General features: G+C 41.6%; 1 protein-coding gene across 9 annotated transcripts in view; it reads left to right on the top strand.

The window, feature by feature from the left end:
• The window catches only part of DEPTOR (DEP domain containing MTOR interacting protein), a 196,361-nt gene that overhangs the window by 32,837 nt on the left and 149,236 nt on the right, over positions 1–14,288 (top strand). For all 9 annotated transcript variants that reach the window (XR_014236526.1, XR_014236527.1, XR_014236528.1 and 6 more), the window contains exons 2-3: positions 7,415–7,593; positions 8,627–8,750. Coding sequence is in view for 4 of the 9 variants with exons in the window: in XM_082364388.1 (XP_082220514.1) it covers positions 7,415–7,593; positions 8,627–8,750 (303 nt within the window). In the remaining 5 variants the exon portion in view is untranslated. The remainder of the gene's footprint in view (positions 1–7,414; positions 7,594–8,626; positions 8,751–14,288) is intronic.

The raw sequence follows: 14,288 nt of genomic DNA, 5'->3' as shown, positions 1-14,288 counted from the left end.
GTCAGTGCTGTTGCCCAAATCACAAGGCTCACACTGTCAGCCCCACTGTTCAGCCTGCTGTGTTTTTTAATTAAACTGTTTACTTCAGCTGAGCTTTATGACGCTGTTTTTAAATGAGAATGTGTGGTTTCTGTCCCCCTTTTGTTCCCTGAGTCCTGCAACCTGCTGCAGTTTTCTACCAGCTATCTTTTGAAAAACAATTTCTGCGTTTCTTTTCCTGTGGACAGTAATTTCTTCAGGATTATTAACACCCTGCACTCGGTAGTGTTTGTTCTCCTAGGGCTGGAAGAGGAAATTGTCGGATGCAATTTCAGCAGCTGGTTCGCTGGCCACGAATAGAATATTACAGAATCACCTTGACTCTAAAGCCTGTGAACCAGCTGTCTGAAATGAATGACGGGAAGGCGGTTTTTGTATTTAAATTCCTTGGCCAGTGGTGTCGAAAATATAGCTAAAACAGAGATGATTATTTTTCCCAGGGATTCAATGTGGATCGATGTGCACTATGTTATTCAGAAGACTCTTCTGCCCTATGCACCTCAAGGCTGAGGACATGGTATGCGCTAACTGGTTTTCCACATCCATGAGGCTCTATCCCCTGTGCTAGTGCTAGGCACTAGAATTGCAAAATCAGATAAACAGCTCTCCCTTAGCATCCTTCGCTTCGTCTAGTTGTAATACACTGGGATGAATTCTTTACTAGTGGCTGTAAAATATTGTGGGAGAGCAGAGGAGTGAAGGTTGTTTTCTGGCTTTGGAAGGCTGAGAAGATGTTCACGAGGAGGTGCCTTTTAAGCTGAAGAGCAAGTAGAATTTTTTTTTAAATTATTGCAGGCAGGAGGAGGGAGCATTCTGAGCAGAGGGGTCTCTGTCTTGAGCAGGGGCCTGGAGGGTGATGGAGAAGAATCCAGGACATCCAGACTCTAAGACAGGCACGCTTGTGATTGGAGGTGAGAGAGGGCGAGGAAGCTTGGGAGGCGGCCTGGGGTCAAGGTGAAGGCCTCCCTAGAGCCTGGGTAGGTGAAGTTATTTTGGATCCAGGTAGTCAAGGCTTTTACAGTCACCTGAAAGGATTGGTCCTGTTCTGATTATTATTAGAGAGTATGTAGCTTGGAAAAAGAACTGGAAAACTCTAATGAACCAAGGCGCTCCAGGGTCAGGTGTCTCTTGCTGTCTCTCATTTGTGGCTTCAGGGCTCTTTCTCCTGTCCTCTGGCTACCTGGAGCCGGCCTGCCTCACCACTCCCCCCTCCTTCCTGGTTGCCCAGTTTCCTCAGTGTCTTGTAATACTGAGGATTTTTAACCTGTGTTCTAAAAACTCCATGTAGATGATCTGGGGGATGTGGAGGGTATACATGGGAGAACCAAATGGGAAAACCAGGGAACATCCTGGACCTGGGAGCCCTACCCGCTTTTAGCCAGGGCACTCCACATTGCTCTGTTTTCTACATTGACTCCTAGGTAAGTTCCACTTGAAAAAAGTGTCCCAGCACAAATAGGGTTTGAAAACTTCAGCTCTAGTTTAAATCTTGGATGGAGCCATTCTGCTTGGCTTAGCTAATTACTGTCACTTGAACTGGGTAGAATCTTGTGGCCTTGGTGCCCTCATTGAACTGCTGGTGGGCGTGTGCAGGGGCCTCTGTAAGTCAAGGGCTCTTCCAGGCAGGCGCCGCCCTGTGCAAAGAGAACAGGCACGGGGTGTTTGAACCCTGCCTGGTGTGGGTAAGGTGTGGAAGGCAGTTTTGAATCGAAGGGGCTGTTGAGCATGGCAGACAAGGTGACTGACTGACGTGTCCAGGCAACACACCATGTTTAAAAGTATGGCTTTCAGCCCCAGTTCAGTATCTTACAGAGTCTTTCTAGAGAATGCTATTCCATGAGAGGCTCAACTATGCAAAATTTCTGTTTTTCCACAAGACTTTGAAATATTGCCTATCCTTCTTGGTGATCTCCATGCATATTAGTGTATTAAGTGTTGTGGAAATTTGTAAGCAGTAACTTGAGTTCAAATAAATGGAAATGCTTTTTTTTAAAAAAAAAACACATATACATAGGAATTCCCTGGTGGTCCAGTGGTTAGGACTCCACGCTTCCACTGCTGAGTCCCTGGTCGGGAAACTAAGATCCCACAAGCCACACAGCGCAGCCAAAATAAACAAACAAACAAACAAACCACATTTACATTCACACAACAGGGATTAAAACTTTGGAAATTGATTGCCCTAGAAATGAAAGCATATAAATAGTTATTTTACAAAAGATGAATTCCATGATATTAGATGTTTACTAAGTTGTGGGGTGGGAACTCCCACTTTTTTAGTGAGAAGCCTCCCTACCTTTTAGAAAGGGGTGTCATTTCTCTTAGTGCCCCTGTGTATTTTTATTTGTTCACCAAATATTTATTAAGTACCCAGTGCTAGGCAAAACACTTGGTTATTTAGAGTATGAAAATTCTTACCTCTTTATTGGGATAGCTTTTCTGGAATATATAATTTTTAATGCTCATTTTTAGAATTCTGTGTCTCTGACTATCAAAGAAAAACAGAAGGTAGCACAGTTATTGAACATTTTTAACCCCTGGTAACATGTCTAAAAAGATCAAGTTCTATGCTACCTCTCAGATTCAAAGTTCTTTCCCCTCCATCATATTTCTGCTCAGTTTTCTAAACATGGAAATACACCAGGTCCTTGTGGGGCTGCAGGGGTAGTGACCAGAGCTTCTTACTGTGCAGGGTGGGAATCGGAGGGAATCAAGTATGCTTAAGAATTAGCACCAAGCTCAGGGTTGACAGGATAGTAACTGAAAGGTTCTGTTCTGTAGTAATTAAAGTTAAACATTACCTAATACATTTTTTTTTTAAGTTGGAAAATTTACAGGAGCTGAAACTTGTCTCTTGGCTCATAACATATTCCTCCTCCACCAAATTATATGGTAGCTTATTGCACATTTCAATTTCTAAATAAATTGGTCTTCATTATTCTTAGATTCCTGACAGACATCCCGTCTAAGAATTAATGTTTTGCATTCTGCCACTTGGAGCATGTTAAACAAATTACTCAGTGTCTTCGTCACTGAATTAATTAGAGGGATTCATGTGATGACTTTAGCACACCGATGTGAATGTGGTTTTTTTTTTTTTAATTAGGGCTCATTTATTTTTTTATTAATAATTACACCTCTACTTTGGTATCATTTGTGGCTTTAATATTACCAGCCTCGGGGAATTGTCATGAGGGTTAATGCCAAAAAGCAGTCAAAACTGTGCCTGGCACATAGTAAGGGCTCAAATGCTATCTTTATTCTTTTTTTTTTTTTTTTCGTAAATTTATTCAACGTATATTTATTGAGAACCTACCAAGTGCTAGGTGTGTTCCAAGTGTTTACAAAATTTCAGGGATCTTAACAAGAAACAAAAAAGCCCTTTGCCTCCAAAAAGAGACCCTTTAGTGGAGAGATATGGACAATAAATTATATTTTGTACTGCATTGCAAAATATTAAATGCTACGGAGAAAAATTAATATAATAAAAGGGGAAAACGCGTTCCAATGATGGAAAATTTGCAGTGTTAAATAGGGGATCATTGAAGATGTGTCATCTGAGCAAAGACTTGAAGGATAGAAGAGACCAGACTCTGCAAATATTTGGGGTAAGGACATTCCAGGTAGGAAGAACAACAACAAGAGCAAATATCATGGGGCCAAGGAGGCAAATAGAGAGGAAGGGGACATTGGTTGAAATGAGATAAGAAAGACAACAGAGGAATATACTTAAATGGAAGGAAACGTGGCATTTATTGTAAAATAACCTTTTTGCCAGTCTTCTCTTAATTGACCTAAGATGAATATTTAATCATAGTTTACCAAAAACTGCAGCTCTAGAAACCATAGCTAAATAAAACTATATATATATATGTATGTACATATGCTTCTAACTCTTATTACTATTCTATGTCAGAAGAAAGATACATTTTAACTATTTATTTACCAAAAAATTAGCCTGCAGGCATTCATCACTTCATATCGGCATGCTGAATAGCAGAGACCAATATATTTATAGAAATAGCACACTTAAGAATATCCTAGTCGTTTTTCTGTCACAAGCTTATAACAAATTTGGTGTGAATATCATTTTGTAGAAAAGTAAGATGTTTCAAAGAAGGTGGTACAAATGACATCTCTAGGTGTTAGCTTGTTACTTGTGGTACAGTGACACTGACCTTAAGCAATTCTCTTAAACATAGGTAAAAATATCTTAAATAAGTATAAATAAATGATAGGTACAAATAAATAGGTGTAAAATAAGTATAAATAAATAGGTATAAATCTCTTAAATGGGTATAAATCTACTTACACCATGGGAAGCATGGTCAGAGGAGAGCTACCCTTCCTCTGCCCATCCATTTTGAGTATGCTATAGACATAATATTTATCCTCATGGAATCAAATCTTGAATAAAGATTTCTCTTCCTCTTACTTTGCATCCATGTTAGTCATCCCATCAGGTCTTACTTAAAAATTGTTTTAACAAGAAAGCCTTATTTTCAGGGTAATTAGCTGAGAGCCCATATCTATGGGAAGTTGTGGTTGGTTGAGAAAGGCCTCCCGCAGCCCGAAAGCTATCTAGGGCAAATCCTTGGAATCCATGAATGCCTTCTTAGTTGGAAAAGGAATCTTTTGCAGATGTGGTTTATTTGAAGATCCTGAGATGTGTTAATCCTGGATTATCCAGGGGAACCCTAAATCCAATGACAAGTGTCCTTACAGCAGAAAGGCAGAAGGAGGGTTGAGACAGACAGGAGAGGAGAATACACAAAAGAGGTAGAGGCAATTTGACCATGGAGGCAGATTCAAGTGATGTAGCCATGGGCCAGGGTGACTGGAGCCCCCAGAAGCTATCTTTATTCTTACTGATGAGCTTTGTGACAGTGTGACGAGGTAATCAGGGTAGATACTGTTACCCTCGTTTTACCGGTGCAGATGCTGACGCTCAGAAGTTTGGTCATCTGGAATTACTGGCAGTGTCGAGATGAGAGCCAAGCCCTGTGTCCCTGTACGATACTGAGCATACAGTAGCAACTGCATTAAAATGGTTCTTTTCTTTCTATGCAGTTTATATCTGTAAGGACTCTCATCTCTCTTCTCCTCTCCCTTCCCCCAGCTGGGCCCTTCATCCCCAGACCGCTCAGGAGCCTCTTTGGCAATTGGTGGTTGTCTTAGCTCAGGCTCCCATAACCAAGTATCACTGACTGAGTGGCTTAAACAACAGAAATTTACTTTCTCACAGTTCTGGAGGCTAAAAATCTGAGATCAAGGTGTTGGCAGGATTGGTTTTTCTGAGGCCTCTCTCCTTGCTTTGTAGACGGCGCCTTCCTCCTGTCTTCACATGATCTTCCCTCCGCATGTCTGTGTCCTAATCTCCACTTCTTTTTTGTTAAGATGTTCATTGTTTTTATCTTTTTTAAAAAAATTTACTTATTTATTTTATTTTTGGGTGTGTTGGGTCTTCATTGCTGCACACAGGCTTTCTCTAGTTGCGGCGAGCGGGCTTCTCATTGTGGTGGCTTCTCTTGCTGTGGAGCACGGGCTCTAGGTGCACAGGCTTCAGTAGTTGCGGTGCACGGGCTCAGTAGTTGTGGCGCATGGGCTTAGTTGCTCCGCGGCATGTGGGATCTTCCCGGACCAGGGCTCGAACCCATGTCCCCTGCATTGGCAGGCGGATTCTCAACCACTGCGCCACCAGGGAAGCCCAATCTCCACTTCTTATAAGGACACTACTCCTATTGGATGAGGGCCTACCCTAATGACCTCATTTTAAGGTAATTACCTTTTAAAAGACCCTAACACCAATACAGTCACATTCTGAAGTACCAGGGATTAGGGCCTCAACATATGAATTTCAGAGGAACCCAGTTCAGCCTATAACAGTGGTCTAGCAAGGAAGAGCATCTAGGCCTCAGTTCCAGCCCAGTATGCTCCCAACTCATAATCACAACCCTTGGGCTATCAAAACGCATTAAATTGCATTCAGTGCACTCTGTTCAAAAAACAGGCAGGAGTAGGACCTAGTTCCTTCCTTAGGAAATGGAAGAAAGGTAGATGGGACCTGTTATGTGTCAGGTACTGTACTGGGTTGCTGGTGCTTAACAGACATTATGCCCCAAATCTCAACATCGCCAAGGACAGGGTAGGCATAGTTGCCTCCATTTTACAGAGGAAAAAAGAGGCATTAAGTCACTTGCCCAGGTCACATGATTACTGTGTGATTTACTCAATCAATCCCATTTCTCAACAACATTGAGATGATGATGTAAGAAGCATAGGAGTCACGTGGGTTGAATAGGAAGAAAACTTACCTCCTGTTTCACCAAATTCAATCCTTCCCTTGAGAATTAAAAAGTAAACGTATGGCTGATAAAAGAAAGGAAGACAAATGGAAGAAACTTTTTCTTTTAAAGGCAGGTTTAAGACTCTTTTGGAAAAAAGTCACTGGGTTCTGAAGAGAGCCAGGGAAGACTCTGTGTCAACTACTTTTCTCCAGAATAATCTGGCAGCCTGTAAATAAATTGTATTTGTCCAACAGCTTTTATCCATCTCTTCTGGATTCTTCAGTTATCCCTCTCTAGCAAGAGGCAACATGATGTGGCAGTTGGAAAGCCAGACTCTAAAGTGAGACCATCAGGGTTCAAATCTCACTTTCACTACTTGTTAGCTGTGTGACAAGTCCCCTAATCTCTCTGAGGCCTCAGTTCTCTTTGCTGTTAAAAAAAAAAAAAATGGAGAGAGTAATAATGACTTCTAATGAGGTTGTTTTGAGCATTAGGTGATTTAATCTATGTAAAGAGCCTCACAAAAGGATTAGCTGTTGCCCCTAGGAAAACGAGGCCAGCAAGGGCAAGGATCTTGCCCATTTTCCGATGTATGTCTCTAATGCTTGGAAGTGCCTGATGGGCAGGTGGTAGACCCTCATTCATATTTGTTATGTGACCGAGTGAATTCAAATATGGTGGATCCTGAGCAGTCCATGATGAAGAGGAAGTACCTCATTTCAGCAAGTTTCTAGAATCTTGTTCGTTAGTTGGTTGAAACCATAAGCCCGCTGATGGAGAGAGAGAGAAGGGAGTGAGACAGAGTAGGGGTGAGAAAGCTTTTCTTAGTCTCCTGAGTGACAGAAGAGTTCTAGGTTGTCCGTGGTTGGGTTTCCCTCCCCTTTACCTGTATCATCTCTAGGTCTGTGGGTGGAATCACTTCCTGGGGCCTCTGGGCTCTGACAGTATGGAAATCACCCACTGACATAAAGGTATTTGGTTGGCACTCTGATGCATCTCAGGCTTCCATTTTGTACTGTTCTCTGGGATTGGCTTAATGATAATGTGTTATCAAAATTCCTCAACTGATTGCCAAATTTTCTTTCCAGGCTCAGGCTGCATGAAGAAAAGGTTATTAAAGATAGGCGACATCATCTCAAAACCTACCCAAACTGTTTTGTTGCGAAAGAACTGATTGACTGGCTGATTGAACACAAAGAGGCTTCTGACAGAGAGACGGCAATTAAACTCATGCAGAAATTAGCAGACCGGGGCATTATTCATCACGGTGAGTGAGGTGGCGACAGTCAAGGTAACTCGAGACGAAACAAAGGCCTATATCTTCTATTTCAGATATGAACCCACCCATTTAAGAAATAAACATTTTACTTTGTCTCTTGTATACCTCTCCCCAATTACATTCCCTTCCTTCTTCCAAGACACATTTGGGTTTATTTCCTTGGACTTGTTTATATTTTTTCCTTTCTGTAGATGCATCTCTTAGCAATGTAACATACTGTTTTAAATGTTTTAAGTCATTATAGAGAGGCATGTTTATTCTTTTGCAACTTGATCAACTTGCTGTTTGTGGGATTCACTCATGTTGATAGTGTATCTTGTTTGCTCATTTTCGCTGCAGTGTATGCCATCACACCTTTATCCATTCTACTCATAGACATTTAAGTTGTTTCCAAGTTTTTGCTGTTACTCTCAGTGGTTCAGTGAACATTCATGAACATGCCTCCTTGAAATCTCTAATCCTGGCCAAGACCTTCGCATGCTGTTATTCTCTTGGGCTGGAATGCCCTCTGTCTGCATTTCTGCTTGTTTTCTACTCATTCTTCAGGTCTCCACTTACATTCAAACTCTTCAGAGACGTGTACATTCCCCAAAGCTGGGGTACTGGGTGCTCCTTTGGGCTCCCACTGAATATCTCCTCAGCTCTTTCATAGCCTGATCACGCCATATTTTAATTACATGTCGGCATTTCTTTTAATCTCGCTAGATTTCATATTCTTTGAGGCTGATGCCTACCCTAATATCATGCTCAAGAAGAGTTTGTAGAAAGAATGATGAATTGAATTTTGTGACTCTTTTAACAGATGATGATGATGATGATGATGATGATGATAGCTAATGAAACTGAGCACTTTTCTGTGCCAGGTACTGTGCTAAATAGTTTACTGTGTATTAAATCGTAGAGTAGTGTGCTTGAGAAATTAGGTAATAAAACAAATCTTAATTAGCATCTTCCTTCATTTGAGTAATTAAATAAGAGGTATTTTTTTCTTATTTGCCTCTCTGTGTATATTGTCTTTCAGTGTGTGATGAGCATAAGGAATTCAAGGATGTCAAACTCTTCTATCGCTTTAGAAAGGATGACGGCACCTTCCCATTGGACAACGAAGTGAAGGCCTTCATGAGAGGACAGAGGCTGTATGAGAAGTAAGTTCTGTAATCTTGTAGTGAGAAGCAGGCCTATTTCAGTCTTTCATCATTTTGACTTCAGCCTGGCTCTTCCACGTGGAATGGTTACATAACTGTTTCTTTTAATATGAGAAAACTCTATCACTCACTTGCTTTTCTCTTTACCAGAAATTAAGTTGATTTCATAAGATTCTTAAAAAAGAATTTGTTTAAATAGTATTTTCTACATTTAAGTCTATTTAACAAAACTCCAGAAGTGAACACAGCAGGTTGGCACTGAATGTTTGCCATCAAGTGATGCAGTTGCCAGTTCTCTTTTAAGTATTTCAAGTATCTTCTAGTATTTAACTTAGAAGTTTAGTCTTTTAAATGGCTAGAGAAGCAGTGTCAAGTACAGGGGAAGTTCAAGTTCAGGTCAAGAGATGCATAGTGAGAGAACTTCAGATAGCAGGGTGGTCAAAGAGGAATAATCTCTCAGCTCTTTGTAACAGATGAATATACTGCGGCCCAGGAGTATTTGGTTGGTGGACATTGAATATCCCAGTTGGTTTGTCTCTGAGCTGATCTGCTATTTCCGTGGTCCCTTTCTCACCCTACCTTCCTTGTTTTTTTCAGGGCAACCATTCGAGAAAGGAGTGCAGGGGCAATGGCACCTTTCTTTAACTCTGACTCCCTTTCAAAACATGTATTTATAACATAAAAGAGCCTACTCTATAAGTGGGATGGTGCCTGAGGGAGCTGCATCTGGGTGGTCAGATTAAATAGCGGATGGTTAAGAGCCAGAGAGGGTTTGAGTTCTAGCCCCTGTTACCTTACCTTTGTAAACCTCAATGTCCTCTTTTATGACATGGGAGTGGGTGATAGCACCTCCCTCCTAGGTGTTTAGTGCTGTCCTGGGAATTAAAAGAATAAACTGTGTCAAGTACTTAAATAGTTGGTTCAGTAACTCTGCTATGTTGTCAGAACCCATGAAGGATAGCCATTTCAGATATTAACATGACACTGATGACTGTCCTTGATTCTGTCTGTCCTGTGTTCTACCTCTGTCCCAGTTCTGTTCACTTCGGTTTCTGGAGCTGGCATCGTCCAACCAATTAATGCCCAATATGTACTAGTTCTCCCAGTTCTCTTACTCCTTGCTTTCTGTATCAAAGTATAGAAAATCCTTCATCTCCCTGACTCACATGAATTTGAATGGAAAGGATCCATCAACACCTCCATTTGTTTGCTTGAGTGTGTATATATGTTTTGTTGCTGCTTTCATTTACTTTCTTAGTTCCTTTTGGAAAATTCTAGCGGATGTTAAGTATTTAGATTACCCTGATGGTCTCTTCAAACTATAAGAATTTATGTTGTCAAAAACATACATGTCATTTCCATGGAAGGAAGCCAGGGGATTCTGTAATACCCCTCTCTAGCTACAGATTATCTCTTGGGATCTGGGTAACCACCTTATGGGAGCAGGGATTAGCAATAATTGAAATGTCTGATAGAGAACTTTTTTTTTTTTTAAAGATTTTTTGATGTGGGCCATTTTTAAAGTCTTTATTGAATTTGTTACAATATTGCTTCTGTTTTTTGTTTTGGTTTTTCGGCCCCAGGGCATGTGGGATCTTAGCTCCCGGACCAGGGATCGAACCCACACCCCCTTGCATTGGAAGGCGAAGTCTTAACCACTAGACTGCCAGGGAAGTCCCTAGAGAACTATTCTTACTAATGGGATGGATATGATAAGAAAAGTTGAAAAAAGTTGTTCATACCCTCTAGAAAATACTTACTCCAGCCCTACCTTCTGTTGCTTCTCCCCTTACATCCTATGTGCCATTCACACTAAACTGTGTCTCTAGACCATCCAAGTCTCCTCTCTGCCTTCAGGGCATTTATTAATTCATTAATTATTCAACAAATATTTATTAAGCCCTCATCACCTGCCAGGCACAGTTATAGTTATATACTGGAAATGTGCCCTGGACCAAAGATAGACAAAATCTCTGCCCTCATGGACCTTGCATTCTAGTATGTTGTTGTTGTTTGCTGCACTGGGTCTTCGTTGCTGTGTGTGGGCTTTCTCTAGTTGCAGCGAGCAACTACTCTTTGTTGTGACGCGCGGGCTTCTCTTCATTGCGGTGGCTTCTCTTGTTGCGGAGCGTGGGCTCTAGGCACACAGGCTTCAGTAGTTGCAGCATGTGGCCTCCGTAGTTGTGGCACATGGGCTTAGTTGCTCCGCGGCATGTGGGATCTTCCCGGACCAGGGATCAAACCCATGTCCCCTGCATTGGCAGGCGGATTCTTAACCACTGTGCCACCAGGGAAGTCCTTGCATTCTAGTTGAAGAGGAAGACATTAAAGGGATAGCACGTGAAAAGGAATGTAGTTTAGTATGGGTGATTTTCAGTATAGAAGGAGAAATAGACTCACTGAGGGCGACGAGGTATTTTAGACGGGGGGACAGGGAAGACGTCCTTGAAGAGGTGACATTTGAATAAAGTGAGCCTTGTGTGTATCTGGTGGAACAGCATCCAAGGCAGAGGACACAGCAAGGGTAAAGGCTTCGGGTGGGAATATGCTCTGCGTAGTTTAGGACAGCAAGGAGGCCAGTGTGTCCAGAGGGCCGGAAGTAAGGGGGAGAGTAGGAGATGCGTTGGGACCAAATCGTGAAGGACCCTTACTGCCATGATATCGAAAATGTTATTTTAAGTGTGATGGGAGGCCATCAGACAGTAAGGAGTGGTAAAGTGGTGATCTGATGTACATTTTGCATATACTGTTCCCTCTGTCTAGAAGACTCTTCCTGCCACGCTCAGCCCTTTCTCTAGCTCACTCTGACTCTTCCTGGCTTCGTGTTCAATATCACCTTTTCTGAGAATCCTTCCGTGTCCCCTTAAGACTGAGTTAGGTGCTGCTACTGTGTGTTTACCCCATGAAAGAACTGTGTTAAACTTTCATCTCGTCTTGTTTACGGCATTAGACTAAGAAACTTAAGGAGAGGGACTGCTTTATCCTTCTTTGTATTTCTTATGGTTTCACATGTTCCCGGCCAATTGTAGATGGTAAATATTTGCTGAAAAGGATGACTAAACTTTCTGATCCCTGGACAAGTTGATCAATTTTGCTGTACTTTTTCTGTGTGCAGTTGGCTTTCTAGTCATTAGTGTTCAGTGTCTCAATTCCAAGAAAATTTATTTCTTCAAACTGCTTGTAAAATTAGCACTAGGAGAAGTAATTTAATAAGTACTTAACTTGCATGACCTAACTGCCACCTCGCAAATCTTGGCCCCTACTTTTGGTTGCTAGAACATGCATGGAACAAACTTTAGGGCCTTTGGAATTGATAGTTCAGTTTACCTGTTTGATCAATTTTGTTTGGTATATACACTTATCTATTTTTTTAATGCATTTTCCTTGTTTCTCTGGCCATTTTTTCCATGAATCTCAGCATGTACTATTATTTTGTAAGCCTTGGATACTTTAAAAAAATAACATTAAGAAATGAATAGCTGATTTTGTTCATAGCTCATCTTTTCAAGGACTTTATTTATTTTAGAATTGACTTTTTTCCCCTTTATTATTTTAGCTGGAACTCTTGTTTAGGATATCTCTAATATTTGTGAAAGAAGGTCTTACGAAAGATATATTCCTTTAGTTGTTTTCCTTTTAAGATAATAACAATAGATAATATTTGTTGATTGCTAGCTATATATCAGACATCCTGACTAATCTATTTTATTTAATCATCATAACCACCCCTAGTTAGATGCTTTCATTGTTCTCATTTTATGGATGAGAAAAACCTTGCGAGGAGAGGTTCAATCTCTTACCCAAGGTCACCTCATTCGTTTAAAAACAAAAAACAAAAAACCAGCTGGGATTTGAACCTAGAGCCCAAACTTATTGTTACTAGGCTATTAATAAATCTTTTCTGTTGCCTTCAATGGAGATTAAATGAATGAAACCAGTGTTTACTTCAAAAATGTAACATGGAGTTTGTGAATATCTGGGTATGAGATTTGTTATAAAAATTTACTGAAAATATTCCAGGATTTTAAAGTAGACTTTGGAAAAGGGGAGTAAAATGATTCTCCTTCATGGTAAATCTATGTGGTGTTCTGTAAATATGGTAAAAAAACAACAGGGACTTTTATTTGTACATTAAGCTTCTCAAAGCACTGCCATTAGATTATTTTATCTGAACCTCCTGAACAGAGTAATAATAGAGTAGTAAATAATAACAGTAATGATAATAGTGATAACATAGTAAATAATTATATGATATAGATGGGGCATTACGTTATTGTCCCAGAAGGAGGGGAATCTGGGATCCAGAGCAGTTAAGTCACTTCTGTGTCCTGGTGCTACAGCTCGAGGGGGACAGGAGACGCCTGAACCCAGGGTGACAGGTGTGCAGGCCGTGCTTTCCCCAGCCTCCCACCCAGCCCTAAGGGCCTGGTTCTATTGTCAGTCTTTCCTTTTTGCTCTCCTCTGGCTTGTTTGTTCTGTGTTATTTATAGGCCTTTGTGAAACTTGGTGGTTTCTGGCTGGGGTTTTGCTGAGACGTACTGCTTTGGGGGCACCTTGGCTTTCTAACCCCTGGTGATGTTTCTCAGTCTGCTATTTTGCAGGACAAATCTGCGTCTCAGGACTAAAAGTCAGTGACTCTGTGTGTTGCCTTTTAGCGTCTATGTCACTTCCGTTACCTTAACTCAGAGGTACTCGAACGAATGCTAATTAAGGAGCAGAAGCTGACTTTTTCAAGTTGTCCCAGTGTGAGGAACATTATAGGGGAGCTGGTGACATGAGTCCTCTCTCTCACAGTAAGTGGCAGAGGGTGTGGGTTTTGGAGTTGCACAGTCCTGGTCTTCAATCCCAGCCTCACAACTTGCTCACTCTGTGACCTTGAGTAGGCTTTGAACCTCTCTGACCTGTAGTCTTAAATGGAGATAAGTGGGGGACCCACTTGGAAGGGCTGTTGGAAGGATTAAATGAAATCCAGTCTGTACAGTGCTTGGCACAGAGTTGAGAGCCCACGAAATCTGAGCTGCTGCTATTAGACTAGTAAATCATAATATAAATAAGTGACATTTGTTTTTCTTGTTTTATGATAGTATTTCAAGATACAGCCTAGCATAACAGTTAAGGACCCAGGAGCCAGGCTTCCTGGCTGTGAATCCTGGGTCTGTGCCTGGCCTCCCCTCTCTTTGCCTCCATTTGCCCGTGTAGTAAATGGAGATACTGATTGTATCAACCTCACGGACTCGTGGGGATGAAATGGACTGATTAGTTTAAGCACATGGGACAGGGCCTACCCTAGAATAGGAGTCATGCCCTGCTGCCAGCTTGAGGGGAGTTTGAGAAAGAGGGTGTCTGCCCCTGGATCCGTGCCCATACTCTGTTGTTTTGAGGACTTCATCTAAGCCCACGCAGGGCACAAGGCGTTTTCATCAACAGGCTTCCTCAGACCTTCACTGTGGCCAGTTGTGGACCGAAGGTGCAGGGACTAAGGCACGGCATCTCCCCGGGTGGGCCTTCCAGCTCCCCACTTAATTCTGCATGAGCACA

This window comes from Balaenoptera borealis (genome assembly GCF_965194805.1).
Source record: "Balaenoptera borealis genome assembly, chromosome: 17".
Classification (NCBI taxonomy): Eukaryota; Metazoa; Chordata; class Mammalia; order Artiodactyla; family Balaenopteridae; genus Balaenoptera; species Balaenoptera borealis.
The sequence above is the reverse complement of the archived record's forward strand: the minus strand, read 5'-3'. Positions and strand labels throughout refer to the sequence as shown.